Raw genomic sequence first — 18,442 nt, 5'->3', positions numbered from 1 at the left:
CGATAAGGCCCGAGGAGATAACTGAGGGCAGCTCAGGATTGACAATCAAGATTCAATTGGTGGATCTAAAGCCCCGAAGAACTGGCCGTAGGTCACATTAAAGACCCCGACCGATACGACCTGGCCTTTAAATGTCATTCAGAGGGACTAATGCATCGAATGGGTGCACCCTAAAACAACGCGGGTCAAAATCAAGGCGTAGCGCTCAAAGATGAAGCTCGGACGTATATTCACCTTAAACATTTTGATAGTTCCTCAGAACAGATCAGCACCTACAGAAACACGCAACTATACATATTTTGTTTACTTATCCAGTTCCGCCGTAGACACATGCTCGGTATCCCTGCTCTAAAGGTTTAAGACATTCACCCAAACTGTTGCACTTTTCTGAAAAACGGACGCGGTTTAGAGATGGGCGTGTTACCTTTATATCCTTACTCACATGCATTGTGCGTGCCACATGGCACGACGCGCTTTTTCCGAAACGTTGATTTCTGCCGGAATTACAGATTGATGAAGATGGGGAACAATCCGGATAGAAATATTTTGTGTTGATAAATATGCAAAAGCAAAATTTTATCCAACGGACTCGCTTGGGCTATGCACGCCAATTCGGTCTTAAAAGAAGCAATGCTCTCAGACACGATCAATTTCGTTGGATAATCTGAGCACACCAGCCCCGGGCAGGCCTACTCATTTGGGGAGTGCCAAAAGCCCTCCCGGGTCGAGCCTGTCGAAGATTGAATGCATACAGTCCAAGTTGCACCCAACTGAACTGGTGTGAAAATGGTTAGGGGATGAACTGGTTGTCCCAGGTCGAGTTGGCAACAACTGCGCAGGGTAGGAGACGTTTTTGGCCGCCAGGACCCTGACTAGATGAATGCAAGTAGAACAGCCATAGCGTTTTCTTAAAGAGGGTATGTTTTGTTTGGGCTTGTTGCCGCACGTAGCAAAAGTCGCATTATCCGATATGTTTGTTAAGTCGAATGGGTCTTAAAAGTTTCAGGCCGGAGGCATGGTGCATTTAATTCCCCGCAGAGATATAATGCCCATATCAATTTTGTATGGCTTGTGTCACTTCTAGGATGCAACGCGCATTTTAGCAAATCTGAGCTCTTTTATTATAGTCATCTTTCGGCTACCACCGCTAACATCTCACTTCGTGCATCATGTAACTTCAATTGGGTCGTCAAAAATCATCGATAACAGTTCTGATAAAAATCACTGCCTGCGCTTCGAACCATCAACACGCGCTCGGGTGGGGCTCAATTTGACCACCCCGCCCGAAGGTTTTTCGGAAAAACAGCAGCCATTTCTTATTTTTCTGGTCACCTTGACCTTTTAAAGAGCAAAAAGTTCATTGACCTTAAATGAACGTCACTGACCTTTTCCTTATAGAGGGTGATAGGTTCACGATAGTTGTGTAAGGAACGTTGGGGCGCTTTGTACACCAATCAGTAGTTTGAACTTGTGTGATTTTATTTGACCAAAGCTCATGACTTAGGAGCCTCAAATTTAAACACAGGTGAGTTTATATGCAGACCAACGCACCCTGTCAACTTGGCGTCTCTCGCTATCTGAGTTTACGAGATCTCGAGGGGGTCAAATTGGCCCCCTCACCCCACCCGAATGAGGTCCTCAACATTCGTATCGACGCGCTAACATAGGTTCTAACTGCATCTATCGGAACGACCTTTTCACTTTTCATGAGGTCTAGCAATCTCACATTTGACCTAAGTTAAAAAATGTGTCGCGCACTCTCATGATTTGACGAGACCTTTACAACGGTAGCTTTGTTTTTTCATACAGCGTTTGGAAGCTTGGGGCCCCAGTCGGGGGAAGTCAGCTTCCCCCCGGCTAGGGTTGTTACACCTTTACATGAAGTTTTGAATAAAAAATCACTTTGAAAATATTCTATGCAGTTCATAATTTTGTCCTTCTCAGGACTTAAACCCCTCTAGTTCCTGCGTCACACGTCCACGAATATGTGCAGACCATTTCGTGTAGACTATATCAAAGTCATTCAGCACCGCGTGCCGCCAAGGGAACGCTATCTAAATCCTGCCGCCCCATTAGCCATGCATAGTTCAAGGCCAACAAGAATATAATCGTTGAGCTGTTCATATCTGACGTTCATGAGCACAATTTCCAGGTAAAGCGATCGTCAATTGGCTCTGATCCAGCGTTGTGCAGGCTGTGCAAGTTAAATCACGAATCAAGTTTTGTATAACATGACGCAAAACGTCAGACTTCCCTTACCACTTTTGCTGAAATAAGATCATACGCGGAATAAGTCACACATATCGTCATAACCAAATATGTGACACCTAGATAAACAATTCAACTGCGAGAGAGTCAGCGAGAGGAGAGAGAGGAGAGAGAGAGAGGAGAGACGAGGAGACGAGAGAGGAGGAGTGGAGAGAGAGAGAGGAGAGAGGAGGGAGAGTACGAAGAGAGAGAGAGAGGAGAGATAGAGAGAGAGAGAGAGAGGAGAGAGAGGGAGAGAGAGAGAGAGAGAAGAGAGGAGAGAGAGGATGTATATATATATATATATATATATATATATATATATATATCTATATATATCTATATATATCTATATATATATATATAATATATATATATTATATTCATATTCATATTAAGAAACCACCACGAGAAAGGAAAAACGTATGCGCACATAACGACATTGGGGTTCTGCCAACAAGGCACCGAAAGCACGACATTTGTAGCGAACTGCTACAAGTGAGTCAGCCCATCCGCTATTACATCACTTTCACAGAGCCAGTTGGGCACCCCCCTCTGGCGTCATGCGAGTGTTTCATGACGCAATCAACCGATGCCGTATTGAGGACTATCTTTACTTAAAAGTGAAATTGTGTTGTCTAGAGTATATTTTGCATTGAAAACGCTACTAAACAACAAGTGAGCTTGTATCATATCTGATGCTTGCCGTAATGTCTTCAAGCGTGGAACATGCCCTTTAAATGCAAGTTGGAGGGGCGACTTCATTCGCACAAGAAGCCTGCACTCTCACAGCGCAAATCATATTGTTCTCCTGCTGCCTTCGAAGAGCGACACACACATATATATATATATATATATATATATATATATATATATATATATATATTCATATTCATATTTAAGAACACCACGAGAAAGGAAAAACGTATGCGCACATAACGACATTGGGGTTCTGCCAACAAGGCACCGAAAGCACGACATTTGTAGCGAACTGCTACAAGTGAGTCAGCCCATCCGCTATTACATCACTTTCACAGAGCCAGTTGGGCACCCCCTCTGGCGTCATGCGAGTGTTTCATGACGCAATCAACCGATGCCGTATTGAGGACTATCTTTACTTAAAAGTGAAATTGTGTTGTCTAGAGTATATTTTGCATTGAAAACGCTACTAAACAACAAGTGAGCTTATATCATATCTGATGCTTGCCGTAATGTCTTCAAGCGTGGAACATGCCCTTTAAATGCAAGTTGGAGGGGCGACTTCATTCGCACAAGAAGCCTGCACTCTCACAGCGCAAATCATATTGTTCTCCTGCTGCCTTCGAAGAGCGACACATAGCATCGCACCTGTGTTAGCTGTGTAAGGACTAAATACAGTTCTGAAAAACCCGAGAAACTCGCATGCCTATCTAGTGTGAGGCATGATACTGATCCCAAGGGAACGTTTACATAATATCGAAAACGCTCACGCCTTGTATTGTCTCACTCTTCTCAAACCACAAAAAGACGTTTCTGATTGGATCTATGCATTTTGGTAGATAGAAAACGATCGCCAGCCCTTACAGTTTGGCGAACTGAACAGATGCACGTGTGGGTACTACGCGTGACCTTCACCTCACTGTTTACCGGGGGTTTGCACACGTTACAGAACATGAAATGCGGCTGAGATGTTGAGGATGGCAAACATAGATGCAGTTGACGCACGCGCGCCGCTTCGGGGATTCATGAAAAATGCTACGAGCCAGATGCTTCAGAACGATATATTTGTGCGATAATGCAGACGCATAGCAGCATTCAGCGCAATGTAACACCGCTTCGCCACTCCTTTCGCAATATCGCACTTCAACATCACAACGGCCACACATTCCCCTAGGACGCAGTTCAATCAACGCACGCCATGCAACGCATCATGTCAGCAAGCTGAACACTCAAATACAAATCAAATATTAAGACCGCAATGCTCCGGCGAATACCTCACGCGATCGGATGTCTTGCGACGGGGTACGCGCGCCGGTGGGCGGCGGCTGCGGCCGGTCACTAACGCGAGACCTCCCTTCGGATCCAGTCGACGTAGTTAGCGATGCGCGTGTACAGGCCGGGGAGGGTGGCGCCGCCACAGCCAAATCCCTCCAGCACCAGGCCGGCCAACTGGTAGCGTCCGTCGGGCCCCAGCACCGAGAGCGGCCCGCCCGAGTCGCCGCGGCACGCGTCCATGCCCTGACCGGAGTAGTCCGCCGCGCACAGCACGCCGCCGCCGAAGCCGCCCGGGAACCGCAAGCTGTACTGCGGCGTCTGGCGGTACGTCGCCTCGCATTCCTCGACGGGCACCACCGTCACGAATGCTTCCTGCAGCACGCTAGTTCTTGCCTCCCGGTAGTTCACCTCACCCCAGCCGACCGCCCAGCCGTCACGGCTGGCCAGCGTCGCCGTCGGCTCCGGCAGGCAGACGGGCGCCACGGTGTCGCCCAGCTCCGCCGGGCTATCCAGCTCCAGCAGCGCCAGGTCGTTGCGGCTGCGCATGTAGTCTGGGTGGCGCACTGCACGGCGCACGCCGCGGTCCTGGTGCTCGGCGTCTTCGGCCGCGTCCAGGTCATGCTCCCCGAGCCTCACCAGTAGTTGGTCGGGCGAGTCCGCCAGACAGTGGGCGCTCGTTAGCACGTGACGCGCGCCGATCAGCGCTCCACCGCATAGCCAGTGCACGCTACCGTTGGACTGTTTCTGGCCCAGCACGGCCGCCCACGGCCAGGCACCGCGCCCGACCGGCCGCCCGTTGGCGATTTTGGTGAAGATGCTGCTGGCGCCGCCGTTGCCGCAGTCCGCTGGCAACGGCGACCGGCTCGACTTTGAAGCTAGCACCGGCTGCTCCACCGTCGTCTCGCAGCAGCACTTGAATTGCTGTACGTGCAGGTCGTAGCCGCAGACAGCACCCTTCCTGGGCGCGCACAGTTTGGCGGGGCAGTCCTGCGGCAGCACGCAGACGCCGGGCCGGCCGCTGGGCGCCTTGCACGTGGCGACGCCGCCCGACAACGCGGGCGAGGCGTCTGGGAACACGATCGCGCCGCCCCAAAAATCGCGGGCGGCTCCGCCCGACGTCGTCAGAGAACAGAGCACGGACAATAGCAGCAGCATAGCTCGGCTCTGGACGCGACCAGCGACACGACTGACTGTGCCACCACCCGCCGTCGGCTTTTGCAGGCCACAAGGGACAGCAGCCAAAATGTCGGGGAATTACTATCGTTCACCTTACGTCCACAGCCGCAATCCTCAGCGGTATGTTTCAGTTCTCCGCAGTACTCTGGAAACCGGTTCGGTGGCATGTCATAACTAATCCACCACCAGTCGCGGGCAGACAACCCATGCGCTTTCTAGCCGGGACAGCGCATGTTTCCGAGGATGACAGAGCATGAGACTGTTAGCGTGAATCTCATGGGCAAACGCAGTTTTTTTTTGCTACTGATCGGCATATATGTGGTTTAAATGCACTGCTGCAAAATGGATCAACACATTAAAAGTTAGGCCTCGGCAACTTTTTTTCATTTAGCTGGATTGTCTCGCAGTAAGGCTTGATAACTTGTGGCTTGGGGCGGGCCCAAGTGGACTGGCCTTTCCCGCGGCCTATCATAAACACGTCGTGTTCATACCACTGTCGACGAGACATTGCCATTGTGATCCGTGCGTTACATCCGCAATCTCTCAGGTAAAGGGGCCTGCTAAAGGGAGGCGTCTTTGGAAGTCAGCGTTGTGAACAGTGTGATGCGTGTGGGGTTACGTGACTGGCCTGTTACGCTTATAGGGTGGAGACAGTGCAACTTGCGATGAGCGAAGGGCATTAGTATGGCACAAGTACACGGGGTGTAATACGCGCCCGGGTGGCCAGTTGGATACCCTTCGCTCGAGTAAGGGTCAATTTGACACCCCCCGAGATCTCAAGTTCTAAGAGAGCTAGATACATCACATTTACAGGGTGTGTTGATGTGTGCGTGAACTAACTGAAATCAAAGTTTCAGGTTTCTGGGCTGTGATATTTGGGTTAAATGAGGTCAGACAAGGTCAAACTCCAGGTTGATCCCCAAATTGCTCCCATAACCTAGACACCTGTTCCAAGGAAAAGGTCACATCCTCATTTAGGGTCGCTGACCCTTTTTGACCTTTTGAAGGTCATGGTGACCAAAATCAAACGACTGTTTTGAGTTTTGCATTTGAATAAGCTACAAAGATGTCGCCGGGCAGCATGCTCCCAAAAACAAAATGTCGACCTGGATCAGTTGTGGTCGGTGACCTATTCTGACCTATAAGAGGTCCATAGAAAATGTATATTTTGTGATGCATTCGCTGTGATTGCCGGCAAAGCCGATTGTTAGCGGAGCTAATACACGGCGCACGATTTCTTACAATCATCATCCCTTTGTTGTCGCCCGGCATCCCCTCGCTTGCATTACTATTAGAGAACAGCAGTCTCGCTGCCTATGGGCGGTGCCACATTTCGTAGGCGCGTATGTTACGTCCCAAGATTACCTACAGACATGTAGAAAAGTGATGAGGCGCGGACATGCACAAAGGGACATATTACACAGAGCTGCAGCTGTGCACATATGCACAGACGCCGTACATCTGGTCATGGGTATGTCTGTATACTTATTTTTCGTCTGGTCAACAGGCAGTGCCAGTGACGCAGTGGCGGTTCGGGGGCGCCGGTTTATCCAGTGGCGGAACCCGACCGCTCTTGAAATGATTCCCACTTTTTCCATCTCGCCCAACCACAAAGCAGTAAACTTTCCCAGCTTATCACTGTTATTGGCTTAGCACCGCTCCGTGCAAAGGTAGCTCGGTAGGACTCTGACAAAGCCTTTCATGTTTGGAGAACAAGATTCCCTCACGCCGTACCACCTGCATTATTTGTAAACCGATATGCAGAGTGATATGACTTTCGGTGAAATGTTTCCTTGCTCTGACATATTCCGATAAACATCATTCTTAGACTCAAAGTTCAGGCCACAATGTTTCCTCATTGGTCCTATGCATTCTGGAGAGCCAGCAGCACCAAGTGGCCTTATCTTGATGCATAATAATTGAGAATTTCTGCAGTATTGCCACTAATAATTTGAGAACCGTTTTTGGAAGATCCCCCCAGCCTTAAAAGTACTGAATCAGCGTGGCGAGAGAACGGTTTTGTAACACTGCTGTCCGAATCGGGCCAACGTGCTTATTAAAGCGCCAGCAAACTTGCACCACATGGCGAGCATTGGTGACAGCCGGACCTGCGCCGTCTGAAGCTGATCGGAGCGGGCATGTTCTCGGCTGTTAAAGCGCCAGCAAACTTGCACCACATGGCGAGCATTAGTGACAGGCGGACCTGCGCCGTCTGAAGCTGATCGGAGCGGGCATGTTCTCGGCTGTTATATCGGCTGCCGTGTACGGCTCAATTGCATATATGTGAATTGCTATAGAGTGAAGGCCATAATAAAATTATCAGTAGCGCCCACAAACAGCTTAAGTGATGATCTAGAGGCTCCAGCGTAACTATCAGTTGCATTATACATATTGGAGCGTGACGAGTGGTAAGTGACGACCAGCCCGTCCATAAGCATCTCATCGCTAATGTGTCCATACTTCGGCAACAAAGCAGCAGGGCATTTCGCAAACCAGCTCCCACAAGTTGGCAACAACTAGAACCAGAGCTCAGACAGCCAAGTCAAGTCTTCCATCTGCGCAAACTTAGAAACAGTCATAGTGGTCCCTCCTCCTCCCCTCCCTTTCGTAGTCTTCCCGACTACGAAAACAATGTCACCAAGACAAAATCCGGCTCAGTATGCAGGTTGCCCAGGCGCCGAAACGCATCGCCGCCCATAATGTAAACTCGAAGCCTTTGGAGAACCAGCGTGATGAGATAATGGCTTACAAGTCGATGTACACCGCCCCAAACAGCAGCCTGGAACCATCAACTCATATCTGAACAACTTAGTATTTGAGCAAGGCGCACTCCTCACACACACACAACAATTTGATTCCCAAGCTCTGCAATGGCGGCCACGAGGCCAAGCGAAACGAAGCTAGCGGACGTTTTCACAGAAGGACCCCATCCATCCTATCTGCGATTCCCTCCACATTCATACAGATAGTTTCCCGTCACGCAGAGCTATATCGTGACTTTGAAATATAGCCAAGGCCGGTCGGTATCAAGTCTAAGCCCGACTGAGCCAGTGCTCTCACGGGTTCAGCTTTTCGCTGGCAGCTCCAGAGCAAGCAGCCGATAGTAGCCGGCGCCTAATGAGCAGCCTGTTAATATACTCGAGGGAGGATAAGACCAAGCATTGCACAGAAATTCATTGCAGCCGTAAGATGACCTGACACGTAGCTTCTGCAGGATTGCAACGGGCGCCGGTATCCAGCTTGCAATTTCCCACTGGCATGTTGCGTCGCGTACGGCCTCGGTGACTGGGCATTCGACCCGTCCTTTGCCAGGGAAGCCCGAGCCGGACAGTGGAACGGAATGCTGCACCTCGGACCGCCACATGACGTCACAGCTACTGGTCAGCTGGTCACAGCTGCTGATCAGCTGGTCAAAGCTGCTGGTCAGCTGATCACAGCTGCTGGTAAGCTGGTCAAACAAGGGTTCAGCACGGCGGAGCGACCTGTTTTGTGTTAAACATTGTTGCTGGGTTTTCTGAGATTGGCATGTAACCTTGGAGACCTCAACCTCATGGTTTCGTTCAAGCTGAACGCCTGGTCATGTAATTTATTTTAGATCGTACTCATTGTTGTTCTCCAGGAAATGGTTTGCGGCCGGCATCTCCGTTGGAACCCGTTTCACCTTTGTATTTCAAGTGAAAATATGAACACTAACGAGACAAATCGCATGGAGCTTTGAATTGTAAATCCAAATACAACTGTCTCCAAAAACCATCTTGCAGTATACCGCGGGGCTTTTTTCGCCGAACACTTTTGCCAGCATGGCGTGTGTTCAGGAGTCGCATGTGACAAAAGACATTTGTTCTGGTGTCGCTAAGATCATTTCAGGTGTGGAGTGTCCTCAGCAACTCCTGGAAAAAATCTGCATTCGTTCTCCTATGCCAGACCATGCAGGTGAGAACGACGCCTAGCAGAAAACGTCCTGTGCAGCGGTGACAAAAGTGCCTTTCCTGTCACCAACGAAATTTGGAACCGTTTTAATTATCACCTAGAGCTAAATCTTTCTGAAACCGTTGCAAGATAACTCTAAATGCATTAAACCACAAGAGAATGACAAGTTTAATGCAATACGGCATAACCATCAAACATTTTTGTTTCGGGAGTTCCTTTGCACTTAGGTATCATTTATTTGCCATCAAGCACGGAAAGATAGTTAAGACCTAACTGATAAAATTAGTAAATAAAGACATACTTGACATATCCAACTTGGAGGCGTGTAGTTTCCTGTTCAGATAGGAGGAGCAGATTGTACCTCCTTACCATAGACCACCGATGTAGCTTCCTGTTTCCATTGATCCTTTTTTTGTTTCTCCATTGTTTGTTTGCATTGCATTGTCTCCATTGCATTGTCTCCATCCATTGTTTCTCATGAATCATAATTTTTATGGTTCAGCCCCCAAGCTAAGTTCGGGGAAACTACACCCCTGCTGCCACCTGTGAAGAGAAAGCGCGTCAAATATGTGGAGAAAACTGCTTTGAGTGCGTTTTGGAGGCAGGCTCAGTCATTCTTTTCTCGCTCCCAGTCTCCATCCCTTGATTGACCCTAAGTATTTTGAAAAGCTGGGTCCCTGTAGCTCTATATTTACCGACAACATGGTTCCGCAAGCACGTGACAACAATATCATCTTTGGTTTTGTGACGTCACCGTACAATCAGCTGAGTGCGCATGCGACCTTCACTATTTTCGCATAACCATTACCGGTGTAGAACAAACGCTTCCTAATATAATACCAATCATTTAGCACAAATCCATGCAATATTGGTATCAACAAATGAAAATGACATGTTTTATGTCGTTTGCATCTGCTGATGGACGACATCGAAAAGTACACGCCCACCACCTGCACTCAGCCTTCTACGCAATATGGTAGAAATAAAAAGCATTTTATCTCACGCCTGTCCGCCGATCAGTATGCTAAGCCAGATGTGCAACGGCCAATGTGATAGGGCTACAACAGTAATGCACAGCCTCTTACTTCAAAGAGGCAGTTGCTTTTGGCAGCAGAAAGCATCGGATGAATCTTTGACATGTGTCCCTCCAACGTCTTCCGTTTACTTCTGGAGCTATAGCTCAGGTAGTCACAAACAGCAATCCTCTAGATCGACGGGGCCTTTTAGCGCTATTACGTTAAAAAGCTGACGATTAGCTATGCACTTCTAGCCAGTCAGCTTTTCACGACATGAACATAATCAACAGTAGCCAACAGCTCTGCACCGAACCCGACCCCCCCCCCCCGCGTGGCGAGCGTTCGAGACCATCTGTCTCAAATGGCATGACGCCTTAAAACGATGCGTACCAAACTGATCATGTTCGTCGCAGGATGCTGCAACCAGCCACGATCTTTACCACTAGCAATAGGCCTGGTGATTTGGTATGCTATACAGTTAAGTATGTGAAGTGAATCTTGGCTGAAAAATCTGTGACAAACACTGATCTGAGAGGTATTGAAAAAGCACTGTGTAACCACTATTCTGTGACGCCAGCACTGGTATGGTATAGTTTGTGGTATATTTCTGGAACGTGCTAAAAACTATCCTGATTCAAGCTGCTATGTTTGGCAGCATCTTTTGGCTCGGTTTGCTCATACAGCGAAATGTCAACATTTCGACATGTGCTCACGCTGAACTGTGTGTTCACGCCACTGTGTCACCAGTTGGTTCGCAAAAGTATAAGTTTTTTCATCGGCCATATCTGGTATATCAGAAGCTTTTTTCACTCCTAGGCCAGTGAAATAAGCGCAGGGGTGATAAACAGAGTTGTGTTTGAATAAAAAGATTTGAGTCGGCTCAGGACTGACTCACATATGTTGGAATCCGATTCCGCTTAACGCATTGCGTGCATTGAGTCATTTGGTTCATGACCGGCATGGCTTACAAAGCAAAGATCTGATTCAGTTCTGGCTATATATATATATATATATATATATATATATATATATATATATATATATATACATGTACGTGTGTGTTTGGATAAACGCATATATATATATATACATACATATACACACATATATGTGCATATATATATATATATATATATATATATATATATATATATATATATCCCACAGGCAAGCATGATGGGTTAGGGGTGAAAACAGGCTTCCGCGCCGCGTGGAGATTAGTGCTCTGCGCCGCATTGCCTGCATTCGAGGGTGACATAATTTGGAGACAAAATTCTCACAAGTTGCGTGCTATATGGAAATAGTTATTGATGATATACCTGGGAGATTATGTGCGACATGCAATACGCATATGAGGCAATACGAACTAGCTGTTTAGTTTATTTCATATAGCATCAGCATAGGCGTACTTAGGCAGCTGAAGAAATAGTGAATAAGGGGTCAGGTGTGGGTAAATTAATTGTTGTGACAGTTGGCAACGCAAATCATTTGCGATATCGATATCTGAACTTAACATCTCGGCTAAAGGGATAATGCACTCTGTGCCCCTCTTGGGTCTCAGTTCCATCCCGCCATATAAATTTACACCAGCCAAGATTGATATACGCAGAAGGCTCAGGTGCGAACATATTTTTTAGCAAGTAAAAACGTCATAGAATTGGATTGCATGTGAAAACCTGCGCAACCGCCATGCTCGCACGAACGCAAGCAGCATTAACATCAAATGTATGGCAGAACCATTCTTATTTTCAGTCATGTTCTTGCATCAGGAGCGACATTGCCCTCCAGTACCGAACTTGCACCAGGAGTGACATTGGCCTCCAGGACCGAACTTGCGACACGAGTGACATCGCCCTCCAGGAAGGTGTGACATCGCCCTCCAGGACCGAACTTGCATCAGGAGTGGCATCGCCCTACAGGACCGAACTTGCATCAGGAATGACATCGCCCTCCAGGACCGAACTTGCATCAGGAGTGACATCGCCCTCCAGGAAGGAGTGACATCGCCCTGAAGGACCGAGCTTACGGCTCTTGTTTGAGGAAGTCAGACCACTTGCAATTACTGCGGTGCGCCAACGACCCTCTCTGTGTCTTCAGAAGGCTACGAGATATCCGCAGGTGGCTTTCTAGCTTGATCAGATCATTTCGCCGAATTTCTCTGAAATGATCATGCCTCTCGTCACTGGGGAGACGCCCAATCGCAGTGTCGCTATTATCAACAAGGTAAAACAATCCAACGCGAGTATATTCATGAAAATGCACTGCAAATATCTCTTATGAAAGCGCATTGCATTGAACGTCACCGCACACACTCGCATCACAACGACTGAAATGCTTTCTTGCGGCCAGATGGATTTCCATAACCAGATCCTTTTCAGTGCTTTCTCTTGTCTAGTATGGGACACAAAGAGCCGGTGGGTAAAACACCAACCAAACGGGCCATTGCAAGCACATTGATTCGCCGCTGGCCTGTCACCAAGTCAAGCGACAAACTAAAAATTTTAAGATGCTGTTGCCTCCAACGTTGATCTTATGAGATCGGCCTTAGACGTCCGCACATGAAGGTAAGATTAGAAAGTAAATGTCAACAGTCAAGCTGGCTGGCTGAAGGGCTGTCAAATAAGCTTTATTGAAATGCAGTAAAAAATATTATGACCAGTGCAAATTAAGTATTACTAACACTGATGCGCATGAATTATATCTGTTCGTGAGTATGATAGGGAATGCCTGTAAGACCACACTTATTCTTAGTAATAGGCCGTACCTTGACTGCCCTCCCCCTCCCCTTTCGGGGGTGCCAAACATGATCCTGATCGCACACGTGGTGGCACGGGCGCCCACGGAAAGGGTCAGTGGTGACGGTGCTGTGACGTCTCGGCAGAGCCGTCGGCTGGGCCCGGCCTTTTCACGTGTGGCGGGGCGCTTCCGTACTCCACCGCAAGCCGTGACCGCAGCCGCCTCGCGACCGCGACCTGGACCGCCGGAAAACGCCGGTACAGCACCTGGAGCCGTGGTTCGCATGCCCGTGCTGTTACGGGAGCGGCGCGCCCCACGTCAGAGATGATCCCTCGTCTTGTGGCCTTTTTTGATAGAGTGCCGCGGACGGCTGCAGCGGCTCAGCTCACTCCGCTGCGGATAGACACGGCTCGACACGTCAGCGGGGCGGACGGCCGTGCTGTAGCCGAGCAGGCCGGCGGCCAGGAGCAGAGGGGACTGGCTCTAGTTGTCACACGGGTAAAGTGGTGCACTGTCGATGTCAAAATATGAGTATCATGTTCATGTTTTATGCCACTGACACTGCTTCTTCGGCTGCTGTAGTTTATTAAACATGTGTGCGTGCCAAGCAGTTATCTGCTGGCACAGGCGAGCGCGTTTTATCACAGGGGAACACGTTTTATTACTTTTGTAAATTTATAAAACATTGTGTGGTAAAAACGTTATTGCGAACGTGTCTCGCTTTAAAGCTCGTTAAAATTGTCTGTTTCACAGCCAGTTTTACATGAAATCATCTGTTTCACAGCAGCCTACAGCTCACTGAGATTATGTATTGAAATCGTCTTGTTTCACAGCCAGCAAATCACAGCTAAACTTATAGGGGACTTGGCAGGGACCTCCTCATAAACCTCGAGTTGCATGCCGTGCAAAGCCTGCGATCTAGCACGGAAGGTGTTGATTTCCACGAACTTTACTAAGCTGGATCAGCCAATCCCGACCCGAACGAGAGGAGGAAATTCCGCGTTGGACCGGAGCTTGACTACGTATTTAGTTTTTCACGTGCTGTGATTTATCCAGTCATGGCAATACTACTAAAAATAGCAAGCACAAAAAAACGATCAGCTGGCGGGACTGCAGATGGGTACGGTTATGACGGGTACGACTGGGCCACAAACCCCTCGAGTTATGGCGTTCAGGTCAGCACGAGGTTAGGGATTGGCCAGCTTGAAGAACAGTATGCATTGTTCACAGCTGTTGTCGCGGCGCATACGAATGGACTGGACTCATGGACTCTCACGTCATTATACTCGTACCACTCTCTCAAAAAGGGATGTTACAGCGGGACGTGTAGTCCGGGGCGAAAAAGCTATTTATTTACAGGATATGATCCCTGACAAAAGGTGACGTTTAGCTGGGGTCTTCTGGTAGTCTTTAAAAGCTCATCACGCTATCTTACCCATCACAACTAACTAATCTCCTAGCTTACGGTAATATTGGATCTCTTGGACATTTTGTGGCCATACAATTTTTCTTTGATTTTTACCTTCTTAACACAGGGTTGATGTCGGATTTTGAAGACTGTGGTGTCTTCAGGCTTTATGTGTGTGCATGCTTATGTTATATCAAATGACCTCTGGATATTTCATGTCAACATATCTTTTCCTTCTGTTGTCATGGTAATATCATCAAGCCTACCCGAATATACGTATTAACTACATTCTGGAAAATAGTAGAGTCTCATGATCAATCAAAGATGATCAGGGCCGGGTTAAGCGCTCCGCAGCCCGGCGTCAGTGCTCCTCATGTCCTGCGTCGGACACGCAGCCTCTCCTGTGTCTGACGCGCGGCCTCTCCAGTGCCGAACGTGCGCCCACCGTGGGGCCGAACACGCACCCACTCCAGTGCTGGACACGTGGGCTCTCCTGTGCCGGACATGCGGCCTCTCATGTGCCGGCACGCGGCCAGCCCGATGCCAGACACGCGGCTTTCCCTATGTCCGACGGCCGCCCTCGTCTCGGACACGAGTGGCGATCCAGTGAGCGGCTTATCGCCGCTGCAGTGAGGTACTGGCGCCGCACGATCTGTTAAGATGCAGGGTACCATAACGACAGTGCGGGCTAATGTAGCAAATGTTCCACGCCTTGCTTTTATGAGTTTTTGATATGTGGCCATTGGGTCCTAGGTCCGTAGCTGACATGTATGATGTGCTATACATGGATACGTCTATAACAGGCTACCGGAGAAATGCTATGGAGAAATGCTGTAGGTGGTTATGATATGAACGCCGCCCAAATACTACTTAAAAAGTGCGGAATCTGTAAAAAGTCATTGATCTGAATCAATCTGAAATCAGAATCGCTGCTAAACACTAAAGAACGTCGTCATGTAACGAGAAAGCAGCAGCGCCCAAACTTCCGAATAACTAACCGATCTTGTTAAGCACGATCCGTTACGCGGACATTGTTCCGCACTCATGCAACCCAAGCCATGGAAAGGCTATGCAGCGTTCGATTGCTTGTTGATGGCTCTGGATCAGGGAGAAAATAGTTTTACTTGCGCGCATTGCAAAAAGTAAAAAGCTGAAATTTGGGCAATATGGATAACTATGAAATTATGTGTCGGAGACTGCAGTTAAAGACAAAGTTCATAACTGTGATATGAAATAATATGGCAATTTCCAACTTCAGGTAATGTAGTTTGTACCATAAGAAACAGCGTACATCTAAAAGCAAAGCGGTGGAGAGTGACCTTGAATGGTTGGACTTAATGCCTTTTCTCTAACACTGGTATGCTTGTCCCAGCATGTCGTGCGACAGCGCTTGGGCTTATTCCTTGTCATTTATGGTTGTGCTGCGGCCGCTGACTAGACATGCTTTTGCCATTATCCGTGCATGCGACGTCTTAGGTTTGAACGGAACCGATGTGCTCACCAGCCTTAAGTCCGCTCCGCCGGTCACTCATGCACTAAGACCTACGCCCTAATCACTGGGGCTTTTTCGTATGGAGAACAAATGGTACTTTAACGCAAATGAACGCTCCGAAACGAAAACTTCTTCTATGTTTTTGATTGAATGCACTTCATTTGCTATTGCTTTGTGTGGTTTCCTGCTTTTATAGTTACACTGCTACGGTATCTGACAGATTTGGCTACAGTTAACAGTTTAGGCTGTTGTGAATTTCGTTGGTGTCGGAAACTACACTTTTCACCTCTGAGTGTAGTGGCCAGCGTGAAACACGCCTTGTTGTTCTTGGAACACTTCCGGCGTCTCTGGCACATGGTGCAGGCTGGCTTTTCACCGTCATCAAGCACCTGTTCCTTGCTGACAAGGTTAAAGCAATCTTTTAATCGCTGCTGGACCGCCACGGACGGGATTGGTAGCCTCAGTTTCCAGACCGGGTCAAACGTTGCAGACGCATGGCCACAGACTGTGCACCGCAGCGTAGACTCGAGTTATCTGAAAAACGGGTTAACGAACTTTGAGTTCTTCCAGAACACGAAATACTCCCTGGTCTCCAGTGACTACGTGCTTGTGCTGATGGTGTCATCAATACCAGCGGTTTCGGACCTGGATTAGTTGTTGACGCGGCTCACATCCTCGTGCAAGCCCTCCAGCAGGTTTTTTAGGAACTCTTGTGCATCCTCTTACTGATAGCCTATGGATCGGGCGGCGAACCCCTATGACAGTGCCTTCAATGGACAGGTGGTCCGCGCCCAGTCAGCCTCATCTGAGCTCTTCCATAGATTTTGTATTAGTGTGTTAAATTATCTAATCAGTGCGCACTTCGTGGGGCGGAGGTGGTTGTGTTGATGTCTCTTGAGTGCTCGTAGAATGATGCAGTAATAGGATGTCTATTGTCCCGTAGGATGTGGTCATGCAGGGAACGGATGCTGTTCGGGCATTGCAGCACCGCGTTTATTAAGCACGTGTTGCCAACGCTTTTGAGACCCGTAAGGCCGTGTCGCAGGCCGCATTCTATCACCAACCTCATTCTTCAGAGACTTGGCGCCCGTAGTCCCTTCTTTTGGCGACGCGACACGCTGTTGTGACATGCCACCTTTGCGATGAGCGTGCACAGGTTCTTCTTTTCCGAAGCTGGGTAAAGTGAATGACACTGAGGCTGCGTTCTTCGAACTGTGACAAAAGCCAGACGCTGCCAGAGCCAAACGCTCTCCCGTCTGTCGCCCGACAAGGAAATCAGCCTAGCACCAAGACTTTCGACACAGTCTCCCGTCGATGGGTCGCAGGCTCCGCGGTCACAGGCTCTGCGGCTTCGAAGGCGGCTGGTTGGAATTGAAATGGCTGAGTGAGGCCCTAGTATTTTCTGTTCAGCTGCGGCGCCGGCGGATATCGAGGAAGGGATAAGGTGAGAGGCAGCAAGCGAATCAGTGCATGTGACAAACCATACCTGGCTGTTGCCATGGACGATCGGGAATATGGTCATCTCATCGGGAGTTTTGCCGTCTCCCCGGCCAGTGCCAGTGGTTCTAGGCTAGATAGGATTTCTGCTGCATGTAACGCGCGCCTGACCACGTCATTGGGTGCTGTGTGTCTGTTTGGTTGTTCGGATAGCCGCAGGCCGTCGCGACGTCCAGGCAACACTCAAACGACGAGTCAGCGCGTGATACCCCTTGCTGCATTTGCATTTATTTGCCTGACATACTCGGCTTGACTTGTCAGCGCCTACGAGGAGGACAGCCGCGATTCGCAGCGTGGTCCGGGCCAGCCTCTTCCGAGGTTGCAGTTAGTGTGGCGTGAGGCCCAACATCACTCTTTTGACCTCAGCTTGGCCGCCAAGCTTGGTGCTCCGTAACCTACCTTAGCCGATTTTATTTGTGATGACAAGCAAAGATCCAAGGGACTGTTCCACTAGGACTAATTTCCAGGCACGCTAGCTTTGCATCGCTGCACCCTTGAATACACCTGCAAAAAGTGGCAGATGTACCCAAAAAGATGCAAAAATTGTAGCTGTGTTTAGGTTGTCCCGTATTTAATCCACCATTGGCCGTTAGAGGGACTCACGTCTGCCCCTTGTCCAATATTCGCCCATAATTCAAAAACGACTCGAGATGCAAAATTGTTACCTGCTGTCAAATTGTCAGCAGCTGTTAATTAATTAGTTCTACACCATTTGCCAAAATCACAACTACGAGACAAAAATACATTAGGCGTGAATAGCGTCAGAGTGACGTCATGCAACGCTCGCATTTTAACGAAATTGCATTATCCCCAGACAGAGAGATGACACAGAAAGGCAAACAAAGGCAGAACATGTGTTGATATATGTAAATGAGAAAGGTGAGCCACTTATCACAAGATTTATATATATATTATATATATATATATTAATTATATATATATATATCTATAAAATGTGCGTTGCGT

General features: G+C 48.5%; 1 protein-coding gene across 1 annotated transcript in view; it reads right to left on the bottom strand.

The window, feature by feature from the left end:
- Positions 1 to 4,284: 4,284 nt before the first annotated feature.
- The window catches only part of LOC119100080 (serine proteinase stubble), a 19,242-nt gene continuing 5,084 nt past the window's right edge, over positions 4,285 to 18,442 (bottom strand). The window contains exon 2 of the mRNA XM_037223193.1: positions 4,285 to 5,208. Within this exon, the coding sequence (XP_037079088.1) occupies positions 4,285 to 5,208 (924 nt within the window). The remainder of the gene's footprint in view (positions 5,209 to 18,442) is intronic.

The sequence above is a fragment of the Pollicipes pollicipes genome, unplaced genomic scaffold, assembly GCF_011947565.3.
Source record: "Pollicipes pollicipes isolate AB1234 unplaced genomic scaffold, Ppol_2.1 Scaffold_4881;HRSCAF=5763_pilon_pilon_pilon, whole genome shotgun sequence".
Taxonomy (NCBI): domain Eukaryota; kingdom Metazoa; phylum Arthropoda; class Thecostraca; order Pollicipedomorpha; family Pollicipedidae; genus Pollicipes; species Pollicipes pollicipes.
Note: the sequence above shows the minus strand (reverse complement) of the source record. Positions and strands in the feature narration are given on the sequence as shown.